General features: G+C 32.9%; 1 protein-coding gene across 2 annotated transcripts in view; it reads right to left on the bottom strand.

Annotated features, from left to right (window-relative positions):
* The window catches only part of BMP2K (BMP2 inducible kinase), a gene marked incomplete at both ends in the record, with an annotated part of 122,413 nt that overhangs the window by 48,696 nt on the left and 60,185 nt on the right, over nucleotides 1-13,532 (bottom strand). For both annotated transcript variants that reach the window (XM_079706192.1, XM_079706193.1), the window contains 5 exons: nucleotides 674-806; nucleotides 4,468-4,549; nucleotides 6,681-6,802; nucleotides 9,252-9,394; nucleotides 13,126-13,231. In XM_079706192.1, the coding sequence (XP_079562318.1) occupies nucleotides 674-806; nucleotides 4,468-4,549; nucleotides 6,681-6,802; nucleotides 9,252-9,394; nucleotides 13,126-13,231 (586 nt within the window). The remainder of the gene's footprint in view (nucleotides 1-673; nucleotides 807-4,467; nucleotides 4,550-6,680; nucleotides 6,803-9,251; nucleotides 9,395-13,125; nucleotides 13,232-13,532) is intronic.

Genomic DNA, 13,532 nt, shown 5'->3' with positions numbered 1-13,532 from the left:
AACAGTGCAGAGCAGTGCTGTTTAAATACTGCAGCTTCCTACCATATTTTATATCTGATGATACTCCTCCTCCCCCAAATCATCTTTTTAAGAAATTGTACCAGGTGCATATATAAAATATTAAATTACAGTACCTGTCAAAAAGGAAGAAAAAAATCTTAAAAGAGGCTGTAATGAAAACTGAGGTATTCTTTTGGAATCAAAGGCCCACAGGATTACTCCTTCTGACATACACTTAGGTTGCTTTCTAATTTTATAATCAATAAGGAATATTAAAAATAGTGGCCAAATAAACTACTATTTAAGATTCGCAATACTGTGATCTAAAGAAGCAACAGGTCTGGATATTTGGATTTCAAAAGTTCAAAGACTGAATAATTAAATGTTACGCTGTAAGTTTTTCCAGAAATTCCAGTTTCCTTAATTACATAATCTCTATGTTCTATAAAACCTTATCTAAGGCTTAAAAATATCCATGTACTAATCATTAATTAATCTGCTTTCATTCCTATAGAAGTCTTATAAACATCTTTTTAAATTTATTTCTTGACTATAGTTTCATAAAATTATAATACATGAAATTAAAAGACTAGGTTTAGGTAAAGGAATGGAAACAGCAGGCCCTAAGTACTGTTATCTTACAATTTTTTAAATAAATTTTCCAAGTACTTACTTATTAAACAATGTATGTTATGAGAGTAACGGGAATTGTCTGGGATGGTGAAGCTGCCATCACAGATAGCAACCTGACTCTCACCAAAAGGAAGAGTGAAGAAACAAAGTTTATACAGCAAACATCCCAGGGCCTGTAAAACAAAGAAGCATGAATATCATCAGAGCTCAAGTATCAACTTAACCACAAGACAAAAAAAAAGTAGCCACAAACCAAAAACTAAATATGTTATTTAAAAAAATAAAAGCCTAATGTTTCTATACTGGATCAATCTTTTCACAAATTACAACTTAAACAAATTAATGTACTTAATTTTTAAAAAGGCATTTAACTGTATCATTACCACATTTTTCTATCACATCTGTGGCTACCTGGCTGAATTAATGTTATCATGGAACTCTAGATCATGAATGATATAACTAAAATTATAAGTGGCTGGTTCCCTTCGGGAGAAAAATTACACTTTTCTTTCTTTCACAAGGAAAATATATATTTAGTACATAACTAGCATATAACAACCAACGATGTAAGCACAAGGCTCCTCCGAGCAGAATTTTTTTAAAATTCATTATAATATCTATTTTAAAATTCCAAGTACGAGTTAACCAGCACAGTTAAACTTAGCAGACAACCATCAATACTGATTATTCCCTGATTTTCACTGATTTCATTGAGCACATCATTATTTCATAATATATTATTCACTGAGCACATAATATAAAAATTAGTTCTCTACTTCTATATATAATCCTACAGTTTTAATTCTATATTACACTAGTCATATTTGTACCTGGGTAATCTATATAAAATTCAAAAAGGAAGGGCTCTGTCTGCTTCACTTGCATGGAGTCAAGACATCATAGCACCAATAAATCTACTTGCTGACAATGAAGACAAAACACCCTAAAACACAAATTGCATCTGGAAAAGTAGCACAGGAAATTTTTAGCTACAATGCCAACAGCTCAAACCTGAGACACAGTAATAAAATGTGATTTTCTGCTCAAGAAATCATTATGCTATCATAGGAAGTGTCACCTATAAGCCTTATCAGTGTAAGGGGTGATTCTAATTCTAAATTGATTATATAAAATTATCCAGTAGTAACTATACAATTACATCAGCAATAACTGAAATTTGGCCTATCTAAAAATTAGCAAATCAGCTTTCCTTTGTTGGATTTTCTCCACACAGCAACTTAGCAAACCCATTTAACAAATACACTAGCTTTATAACTACTATGAAGATCACAATATACAGAAATACCTTTCTGAGTTCAACAATATTAACTTACAACACATTATTTTCAATACTATAACAGTCTTCCAATGAAAAAAGTTTAAATACTCTAGAAATTTCAATATATTAGTTCAAAAACATTACTAGATTATTTACCATATGACTAACAAAAGTATTAAGATTCTGAATAGAAATAACCAGTTCAATGTGGCTTTTAAAAAATTTACAATGCTTTTTTTCTATAAGGAAGATATTTTCAGCTTTTATGCAACAGATTGAGCGTAAGCCTTCCTTAAAAGCACTAAAAAATATATTATTAATGGTGTAATATCTGCATTAAATTACACATTTCTTCTGCCCAAATGATAGTTAGGCAAACAAGATCTGCATTTTAGCCAGTTTTATCTTGTCAATCAAACCTTTAGTAATGTATCTTTTGTTGTGGGAGTTCCCAGATAACAATTTTAGATAGCAATGCCAGTGTACTTAAAAAACATAAATCTAAAATACTCTTGGCTTTACAGAGTGTGAGCACAGTGAGGTGTCCTAATTTTTTTTCACACCAAAGGCATTTCCCTCTATCCATTTGATACAATGAGAACTGTTGAAGAAATAGGAGGGAACGAATGACCTTATTTTGAAGGCTGAGTATCACCATCTTTAATTTTCCTCATTAAAAGGTAACATGAAGCATCTGTCACTGAATTTCCTACTGGTCAATAAAATCAGCATCCTAGTTCTCAGGATAAAAATAACCTACAATGAAAACTTCAAAACAAAAATTTTTTTTTCCAAAATATATATGCTAAATGAATACTTTAACCTCAATATCATAACCCTCTGAATCAGCAATATTTTTTTTCTGGATATTCTTGAATTCACACCTAAAATGTTGTAGCATTTCATCTGAGCTAAGACAAGCATTAAAATGGCATCATGGAAATTAAAACTCTGTCAAGCATATAGACACAGATTCTGTTTTCTGATTACTTTTCTGGCTTCTTTTTTATCTTTGAGTATCTATTTGTCATCCCACAGCTATACCAAGTTATCCATTATAGAAATACTGTCCCATATACTAATCTGTAAATGGTATAAATTTTAAACTTATCACTGACAATTTAGTATGCTGCCTGGCATGCATTCGAAGCCTGGTGAAAAATGAAAACAACAAAAAAAGATTCCCTCCTTTTTGTTAAGATATTGGGTTGCAATCGCGTTCTTAGAGACTTTTTTTTTTTTAAATCAACCCTTGATGATTTCAAAACAGCAGTCAAGCTATAATGTCTGTTGTCTCCTCTGCTGTTGAAATACGCTTTTAGGTAATGTGGATTTCAACATCAGTCACAAAATTAGGCCAGAAAAGACTTCCACAATCACCTCCTCTAATTAATACTTTCATTTTATAAATTAAGATCCAGCTGAATTTGCTTTCTACATTATACTGCAAGCCATTTACTATAAACCATTTAATGAGTCAAATGTTAATGCTGAGAAGAGCAACGGAATTTGAGTCACACAAGCTGGTGATCTGTAAGCAGTATCAAATTACCTAAATCGAACCTATTCATGGTTTGATTAAATTATGTATATGGTTAAAAATTCAACTACCACGAGATTTAAGAACCATCGGTGAGAGAGTGTATATTATGTAGACAAAGGAAAACCAATCATAGATACTCTTTTTTTTATTATCTTGCAAGAATATTTAGTATCCCAACCCCTATAAGAGAAGGCCAGGAGAGGGGCACCAAGAAGATACTCATTTGGGTTCACACGTTACACTCGACTACTTTCTAAACATTATGTTTTAAAACAAAATAAATATGACTTTTCTTGGAAATTCTAGAACTACTTCCAAAGGAGTATTTTTCCTCCATCCCTAACATAGCCACTAGTGGTAGATATGGCTAAATACCTGTTAAATTTAAATGAGTTCACATCTAAAATAGAGTTTCCTGCTAGTTTATTAAATATAGCCCAATCATATTTTACTTCTGAAATAAGTTCTAAAGAAGTGTGGGCACTCTAACATAAAGTTCAACTCTATAGAAACATGATATATCTCAATAATTCAATCCAGATATAGATGCTAAATGATAAAGAACCTCAATATATACAGGTTAGTCAATGATATGTTTATAATTTTTAAAAAGTTCTACTCATGTTAGTTTCCACTAAAAAGATCCTAAAGTACTCCAGAAAATTATCAACAATATTACGTAAGAATTATGTCTAGCTTTTCCATACTGTGATCAACCAAAATTGCACCCAAATCAAAAAAAAATGTTAACAATCATATATAATTTAAATTCTAAAAAATACTGTGGTAAAAAGTTACATTATATGGAAATCCTTTATTTGCCTTTTTATACCTAAGCTTTCCATCTCAGGATCAAGAAGATAATATGTGCTAATATTTTTCTTCTGAAGAAGAAGCTTTACTGTCCACCACTCTCTGCTACTTATTAGGAAATACCTTGCGGAGGACAGGGGGAAAATAATCAGATTTTGTTAATTTGGTTAGTGAAAATGTCAGCCTTTCTTGGCCTTACCCAGATATCAGCCTTGGTGGTGATAGGTTTCCCTCCATAAAGGTTGATCATTTCAGGGGCTCTGTATGACAGAGTTGTATACCTGGCAGTAAATAAGTAAAATGGAGTGGAGATATAAAAAAAAAGACAGATACTACATTGTTTCTACATAAAATACTACGAAAAACTTTTAGGTTCGATAACATTATAAAGAAATAATACTATTTTAAAAGCTCATTAAAAGTCCATCAAGGATTAAACAATACAAAGCATCTATACACATTTTTATTCAACAAGTGCAATTGCATCTATAATGATAAAAACAATTTTTAATAGAAAAATTTTACATAAAAGTGACGTATGGGAAACGTAGTTTTCCTTGAATTTCTTATATGAAATAATACGATTTGACTATGAAAATGTCCTTATCAAAATATTTTTGTCTATTAATTTAAAAGTAAAGCTTCCACCCTCTCAAAAAATTAATTTCTATGTTTATTAAGCAGCTTGTTTCTATGGACTCTAACATAATTCCTTGCACATGGTAGTAAATCTCCTTTAGGTTTGTTTTTATAATTGTTGTTTTAAAAGTAATCTCATTGCCATAATTAACTATTATTAATTACACTAATTAAGTACAGTTCTAAAACTGACTGCCAGAATAAGCAATTTGGAATTAAGATACTGTGAATAAATATTTACCAGTATAAAAACTCCAAATCCATTATGAACAGAATAAAGTAGTACTCAATAGTGCAGAAATTATTAGAATATCAAAGGAATTCCTATATTATGATAAATTTAAGATTCATTTTCAGTGTTTATATGTTTTATTTTACATGAAGTATCTTAAAGCTCAATATTCTACCATCTTACTTTTTCCAAATTACCCTGACTGGGTGATACATTCTGATGATACTACTACGGAGGTGATCTAAGAAACCAGAATATAAACTACATGAGGACGGGACTTTTTTTTTTTTATTCACTGCTATACTGTAGCACCAACAACAGTGTCCACTACATTGTAGGCCCTGAATAATTACCTGTTAACTGAATAAATGGTTAGATCATTAACTCCTCAACTGAGCCACAAAGCACAAGAACCCATGAGCTTATTACATTCATCACTAGTGTACAATTCTGCTGAATCTTAACTATACTTCAGATCTTAACAGCAAGAAATGAAACTTCCAGCAAGTCAAAGATGCTTGAGCAGAATTCTGCAGCTGTCATTATACATCACAACCCAACCTTTTTAAATTATATGTATATACATATATCCACAAGAAGCTAATTCAATAATTCATTGTTCTGTTTCTTCAGGACATTTATATGTTTACTAAGCAGTTTTTTATGGAATCTAACATAATCATCATAGGCTGTTTCCTGAGTAGAAATATGTAAGTCTAGAAAACCATAGTTTTATACAAATGGTCCAGAGTAAGATCAGCTCTACTTGAGCTATCTCAAAATATATGTTGCAGTTCAAACGAAAGCTCCTAGGCAGCCTTAAACAATTGAGAATTTGTAAGGAAGTGAAGAAAAGCTACTTAAAAAAGGCAGCTACTTAGAAATTTCTATTCTGACAGATCTTTCTGCATTCTGTATCATTTTATTAAGATAACCTAAGATTTACAAGCAGTACTATTTTCTAAAACTAGAAAACAGAAAAGTCAGGGAAAGGTCCTTATAATAGTACTCTAGCAACCATGGAAAGTACAAGATTAAGAAAACGTAAGGCAGATACGAGTTACATTTCTACCAGAAAGTTTTCCAATACAATATTATAAAGTAACAAGTTTTCCACACAGTTTTCAATGCATTACTAGGTCAATCTTCTTAACATTAAATATGAAGTAAAAGTTTAATGTTTTCAAATAATTTAATTTTTTCCTAACAAGCATAAATCCTCAGTATCGATAAAAACAAAGATGTTTAACTGAATTCAGCAATAACTTCAAACTCCCTTTAATGATTCCACTAATTACTATAGCTTACTTAACAAATTTCTTGATAAATTTGTTTACAATGCAGATGAAAATTTTGTTTCCATTGTAAAATGTATTTCCTATTGAACTAGATGAGACATAAACTAATCAATGTCTATGGCACAGAAATATCTTAAAGAAATCTATTAATGGAACACCTAAAATTTGTATTAGCAAAGCTGGTCACAGACTCAAGTTAACTAAAATTCCCATGAGACAAAGCACAATAAAGATAACACTTACTTTTTAATTTCTTCTTCTACTATATTAACTCCATCTTTCTGAGGATTAAGAAATTTATTTGTGGCACTGCCAAAGTCACAAAGTACATAGTTTCCACCATCATTCAACAAAATATTTTCCACCTTCAGAAAAGAAAAGCAATTAATAGTATTTTCAAGGTGAAAATTATATTTTTATAACAATGTTTTTACACAAACACTGATATATATGGGGGGGGGGGGGAGAGAGAGAGAGAGAGAGAGAGAGAGAGAGAGAGAGAGAGAGAGAGGATACCTCAAATTGTGAGAAAGGACAAATGATTCAGAACAAAAATATACTTTACTTTATCTACTGCTTCTCTCACTAAGAACAGAGAAGTGCTTCTCCCATCCCAGGATGATTTTTGCAAGGGCCAAGGAACCCTAAGTCCTCTCAAAAACTGCTTCTACGGAAGAGAAGAACTAGTAGCAGTCAGAGTCTATTCTATACCTCCATTTTTCTCCTTTTCTGACACTTAGCTTACCTATAGAAAGGTAACAAAAATCATTACAATTCTACCTCTGATTGACTCCTACTTCCATTTTTATCTAAAATACTACACTGAAAAACACAGATTTGACTTTATGCCTTAACTTAGAGATCAGAGTCGTAGTAACTTAAATAAAATTATGCGCACGGTTTCTACAACAGGAGAATGTGGGTTCACAGCCCAGCTCTGCTACTTATTAGCATATGTACCCTTGGACAACTTGCTTAACCACTCTTGTGCTTTAGTCTCCTTATCTATAAAATGGGGAAAATAATAATATCTATTACAGGGGATTGTTTTAAAAACTGAAAGAATTAAAACATGTAAAGGGCTTAGAACAGTGACTGAAATAAGGTAAGCATGCAATAAATGATACTATTATTAACATTTTTACACAATATTTTTTATTTTTATGATACAGTTTTAAATGAGTAATTCAATTTCTCTCCACTCTACCAAAATACTCACATTACAGTTTCTTTACAATTTTTCTTCTATATTTCATTTTACTCTACTTTTTAAAATACTCAATATTTGCACAAAATATTTATACAAGAAATCTACTTTAAAAAAAAGAAACTTACTTAAAACAAACACAGGATTGCATAAATTTACACATGTAAAAAGAACTAAGTATATGAAATATGGTCTATATAAAATTATGCAGTTCGATGTCTTTTTTGTTTTAAAATCGAGAAGGCTCAGCTGAAAACATCAACTTTACATTTAAAAAGTTAATGAGCTATAACAGTACAAAAAAATCAGACCGAATTATTGGGGAAAATGTAAAAGCTGCATATTCAAGAGAACTGAAATGAACTATACTGCTTATTGAAATTAAGGGACAGATGTCTGTAGTCAAGTATTTCAATCTTGTCTTGACTTGTATCCTTTCAGCACAGGTTTCCCTAGATGATGCTTTCATGGTTAACAACCTATATTCTAAGTGACATCTTCTATTCTCTTGTATCTTAAGAGCATTTTATTATCACTTTTCATAAATTTTGTATAATAAGTCAGAATTGGGATTCATTCATTCATTAAATATTTATTGAGACCCTGCTATGTGCCAGGCACTGTTCTAAATGCTTGGACACATCAGTACAAAAGAGGAAAATCCCTGCCCACAGGAAGCTTACAGTGTAGTGGGAGAGGACAGAAAATAACCAATAGACATAATACATAAGCAAATTTTATAGTATCTGAGAAAGTGACAAGTGATAATAAAAGGCAGAACAAGTAGAGTATGGAAAGGTTAGGTTGTAATTATAAATAAGGTGGTGCAAGGACAGGACTCACTGAGAAAGTGAATCTGAGCAGATTTGAAGTGGGGGAAAGATTAGCCACGGGATATCTGGGCATAAAGCATTTCAGGAAGAGGAATTTTTGTAATCTTAGTGTTTGTAGGTATCAAAGAGGACACCTATGCTTCTAAACAATATGTGTAATGATAGCTCAAGCAATATGATACCAGGAATGTTCAATCCCCTTTGGGCACTTTTTCCAATTTAACAAGTGGGTACCATATACAAGAGGTCAGATTCCATGAAAATGTCAGACAAAGTGACCTTAGAGTGACAATCATCACCAAATTATAGTAAATTATCTAAAACTACAGTAAATTATAAATAAATGAGTAAAGGGACCCATTTATGGTCACCTCCAATATCTCTGGAAAACACCCTGATGCTTAAAATGAATTATAAGAAATAGGAGGAGTGCTGAACTGGGAAGAATAGTGTGGAGGGATATCCAACCTGTGTCAGTGATGTTCATATTTTTGTTCATATGAAACCTTTTAAAGAAGCCTGCTCTGTAAAACAGAAGCAAAGTAGGGAGCACAAAATCCACCTCTACGATCGTGCTAGCAACCCTCAGGGTCATGAAAAGCACAATTTCAATTCTATAGTCAGTCTTTATATGGCCTCAGGAAATGTAGCTGGGGACAGAGAGACCAATCTCAGTGCTAGTAATAAACACTGGTTTATATGAAGACAGTCCAAGAACATTTTTAACTCCAAAGTTTAAAAGGCATTAATCCATAAGTAGACTAAAGTTCATACCTTCAGATCCCGGTGAATTATTGGAGTCTTACACTGATGCAACCTTGCAACAGCTTCACAGGTATCACAGAATATCTGTAACACTTCTGGTTCTGTAAAACCTGTCTGCAGCTTCTTATTCATCTGATTCACTACCTGCCCAGCTAACCAAAAAAGTAATTTTGAGAAGACATATTTTTAATAAATGAAGACTACCACAAACAAAGAGATTAAGAAATGTCTATGGTCTCAGGTAATGGGGAATTGGCTTTTTTTTATAATTTTCATGAAAGGATGCTTATTATACCATATTGTGTTGATTCAATGACATACATTTTTTTTCACATTTTACATCTCTGAAGTGAGAACATCTTAAAATAAGTGACGTTCTGCTAATGCTATTGGCCATATTTTAACATCTCCAAATTCAGAGTGTACCTTGTAATTGATGGCATCACAGATTTGAAGAAACGGTTATTCAACACTGTGCTAGTTTTAGGGGTAAACAGTGGTGAACAAAGATAAAGTCTCTATTATCATGGAATTTATAGTCTAAAGGCACTCACACAAGTATTTATCATAATTACGTACAATAAGGATAATATGAGAAAAACCCAAATTTAAATTAGTGAAGGAGGATGGGGAGAAGAGAATGCCAGAGAAGGCCTAAGGAAGTGATTATTTATATGTTGAGACTGAAGGTTAATCAGGAATTAACCTGGCAGAGATCTGGGAGAACACACTAGTGATAGCAAGTGACATATACAAAGGCCTCTAGTTTGGGAAAGAGCTTAATGATTTTGAATAACTTAAAGAGAACCACTGTGGGTGTGGTCTAGAAAGCAGAGAAGAGAGTAAAGTCAGATGATACTGACAAGACAAACAAATCAAGATTTTATCTTGAGATTTTTATCTTGAGAACCAAGGAAACTTCCTGATTTGACCTTTTAGAAAATCTCCTTGATTGGGGGATGGAGGAATCACAAGAGTGGAAAAAGAGAGATGGGTTAAGGGGCTAATGCTCTAAACCAGGTTAAGAGATAGCAGGCAGAGTAACTTAACTAAAATCAAATAGCCACAACAATGAGCCCCGAGAGGATTATTAAATATTACAATGTACTACAATAATTGATAATCTAATAATGACAATTCTTAATTACTAAGAGAAAGTTTACTATCATTATATTTTAAGAATGCAAGTAAATACATGATTCATTCACATCATTCTAACAGAAATCAAGTTTGGAAATTTAAAAAGGCAAGCTTATGTTAACTTGAAACTTTCCTGTAACAAGTTTGAATAAATGAATGTCTGCTACTGTGTAATCTGTAAGAAGGTGTATACACACCTGTTCCTTCTATTATTACTGTCTAAACAGCATTCTCATATATTTTCTGAAATAGGTGTTTTTTCTTAGAACTTTAAAGCAGGGGGAAAAAAACATTTATTTTACCTATCAATCCTCAACTTTCAGAAAACTCAGGTCCATTTGGCTGTAATTTGTTCAAAATGTCTCATATAAGATTAAGGCACCTGACTAGGCAGCAATTTCCACCATCCTCTTGTTTGTCAGATGCCCTGACTCATTTTATCCAAAAATTAAACAGTAAGAAAAGTGTTTTATTGGTGTTCATTCACATTCTTGAAATATCTTTTCACAGCTAAAGAAATCATAACCTTGAACTCATTCTATCTTTTCCACACTTACAATGTTGTAATGAGTAGAATAAATTTTAAACAAAAGTCAATCTTCTTTCTTCCCTTCAGAGATCTTTGGGCTAGAAGACTTGAATCACAAAATCCAGTCCCCAAAAAAAAGCTAAAAAGCTCTATTTGAGCTGCATTTCAAATGTAGAAACAAACAAAATTTCATTATTCAAAATCAAAGTCTTCTGAAAATTAAAGTAAAATTATTCTAATGAAAAATTTAAAAATCAGATTCAGAAGGAAACAATGTATACTGAAGGTCTTTTAAAATAAGGTGCATGGGGCCTCCCTGGTGGCGCAGTGGTTGAGAGTCCGCCTGCCGATGCAGGGGATACGGGTTCGTGCCCCGGTCTGGGAGGATCCCATATGCCGCGGAGCGGCTGGGCCCGTGAGCCATGGCTGCTGAGCCTGCGCATCCGGAGCCTGTGCTCCGCAACGGGAGAGGCCACAACAGTGAGAGGCCCGCATACCACAAAAAAAATAAAAAATAAAATAAGGTGCATGTAACTCCCAAATCTTTACATATTTTTCACAGTTACCATCTCCTAAACAAGAACTTTTATACTCCTCCCGATTTCATTATTAAACTTTAAAAAGTCAACATTTTTCTATCCTCAACAATCTTCATCTCTCTGAGATTACACTTACACTTAATTTAAAATGCTATACCGGGCTTCCCTGGTGGCGCAGTGGTTGAGAGTCCGTCCGCCTGTCGATGCAGGGGACATGGGTTCGTGCCCTAGTCCAGGAGGATCCCGCATGCCGCGGAGCGGCTGGGCCCATGAGCCAGGGCCGCTGAGCCTGCGCGTCCGGAGCCTGCACTCCACGACGGGAGAGGCCACGGCGGTGACGAAGCCCGTGTACCGCAAAAAAAAAAAAAGCTATACCATCCCATTTAAATTTTGATATGACTTTTTTTAACAAGATACTTAATTTTATCTGCAGTAGACTGCACCATTGGCTCCCAAATACTCACTTGCCTAAAAACTGAAGCTCATGTAGTTCCCCTTTTAAAATGTCTTCTGGATGACAAACTCATCCAGAGTTATGATTATGCTCAATTCAATTATTTTTAAGAAGTTACAAATAGCCAAGGGCTATTAGTCAACTCTCATCCAGCTAAGAATTGGCACCTTAATTGCTAGAATTCAGGAAAGTAGGGTAAAGAAAATAAGTATCATCTCCTTAAAGAGAGATCACAATGCTTTACAGTAGAGAAGATGAGATACAAATAAGGAAAAACAATCAAGAAAATATCTAATTTTTTACGTTATATATGGAAATAAGTTACAAACATATCACAATAGATATTACAATACTGATTCATTACATTTTCCTCTGTCCTTCCCCCTTCTTATAAGACTGGAGTAAATGAGACCACATTTTCTCCATTATCATCACCAACCTCCTTCTCCTCCAACCTTCAGGAAGTGACAAGAGTTCCTGGTACCATAATTAACAATCATAACTGTCTTAAGAGAATTTATATATAAACCAGGGCTCCCTAGAATCCAAACTGTCAGATACAGTCTGATGGGGGAGGAGGGAAAGCAAGTTCGCAGGAAATGGATTAATTGTCCCCATTACACCCATTAAAGTAAAAAAAAAAAAAAAAATACTTCAGGGACTAAAAATTATTATTATAATTCTTAAGGCATACTATACAAGTAAATATTTCTTTGAAAACACCACATTATATCCAAATAAAATGTGGCTTTCTATCTTTTGATGTTTTCAAAAGATCACATAATATAAGTTTATAAAAATTATAGATCAAAATGCATCCTTGAAATTTATTATATTTAATACGTTCAAAGATAACATGGTAGCATGCTGGAAAAAAATCTCGCAACACTAATATGGACACAGTATGCTCTTCTTGGTTGGATTATAAAAGAAATGTATAGGGATCAGGAAAGGTGGCTGTTCTTTACTTTTTAGATCTTCTGTTTAAAACCCAACAGCATTTTTCTAATTGTCCATTAACATATGCTCATATCATCATTGCATCAACTATGTGTAGGTTTTAAATACTTTTTAACAGCATTCCTTATTTAGACAAATAATTAAAGCTGAGATTGCAATGAATGCCCAGAATTAGATGACAGCTGCCCTGGGAGAAACCAAGACACCTACTAATTATGGGCACATTTTTTTAGCATAAAACAACCACAGAAAAATACTTACCTCGACAATATTCCATTAAGATAAGCACTTCCCATACATTATCACTAACTGAATTAACAGTACAGTCCAAATAACCCACGATATTTTTGTGACCAGACAGCTCTTTCTGTAAAAAATAAACAAAATTTTAAAAACTGGCAAACATATATTTTAAAGGTCTATCATTAACAATGATTTGAAGTCTAAATTGATAGATTTAAAGAATTTCAAGAAGTAAGATTTAGGTGTAAGTATGGAATCCGACACATTTCAAAAAGGTTTCTACAGTTTCAATGGAAAGTTTATTTATATGTGACTGTCATTTCCTAACAAGCAAATAGTTAACGAATACTTATTTTAAATTCAATGGGGAAGAAAGAGATGGTTCATTCAAAAGTAACAGTTTCCAGGGCTTCCGTGGTGTCACA

Source organism: Hyperoodon ampullatus, assembly GCF_949752795.1.
Source record: "Hyperoodon ampullatus genome assembly, chromosome: 1".
Classification (NCBI taxonomy): domain Eukaryota; kingdom Metazoa; phylum Chordata; class Mammalia; order Artiodactyla; family Ziphiidae; genus Hyperoodon; species Hyperoodon ampullatus.
Note: the sequence above shows the minus strand (reverse complement) of the source record. Positions and strands in the feature narration are given on the sequence as shown.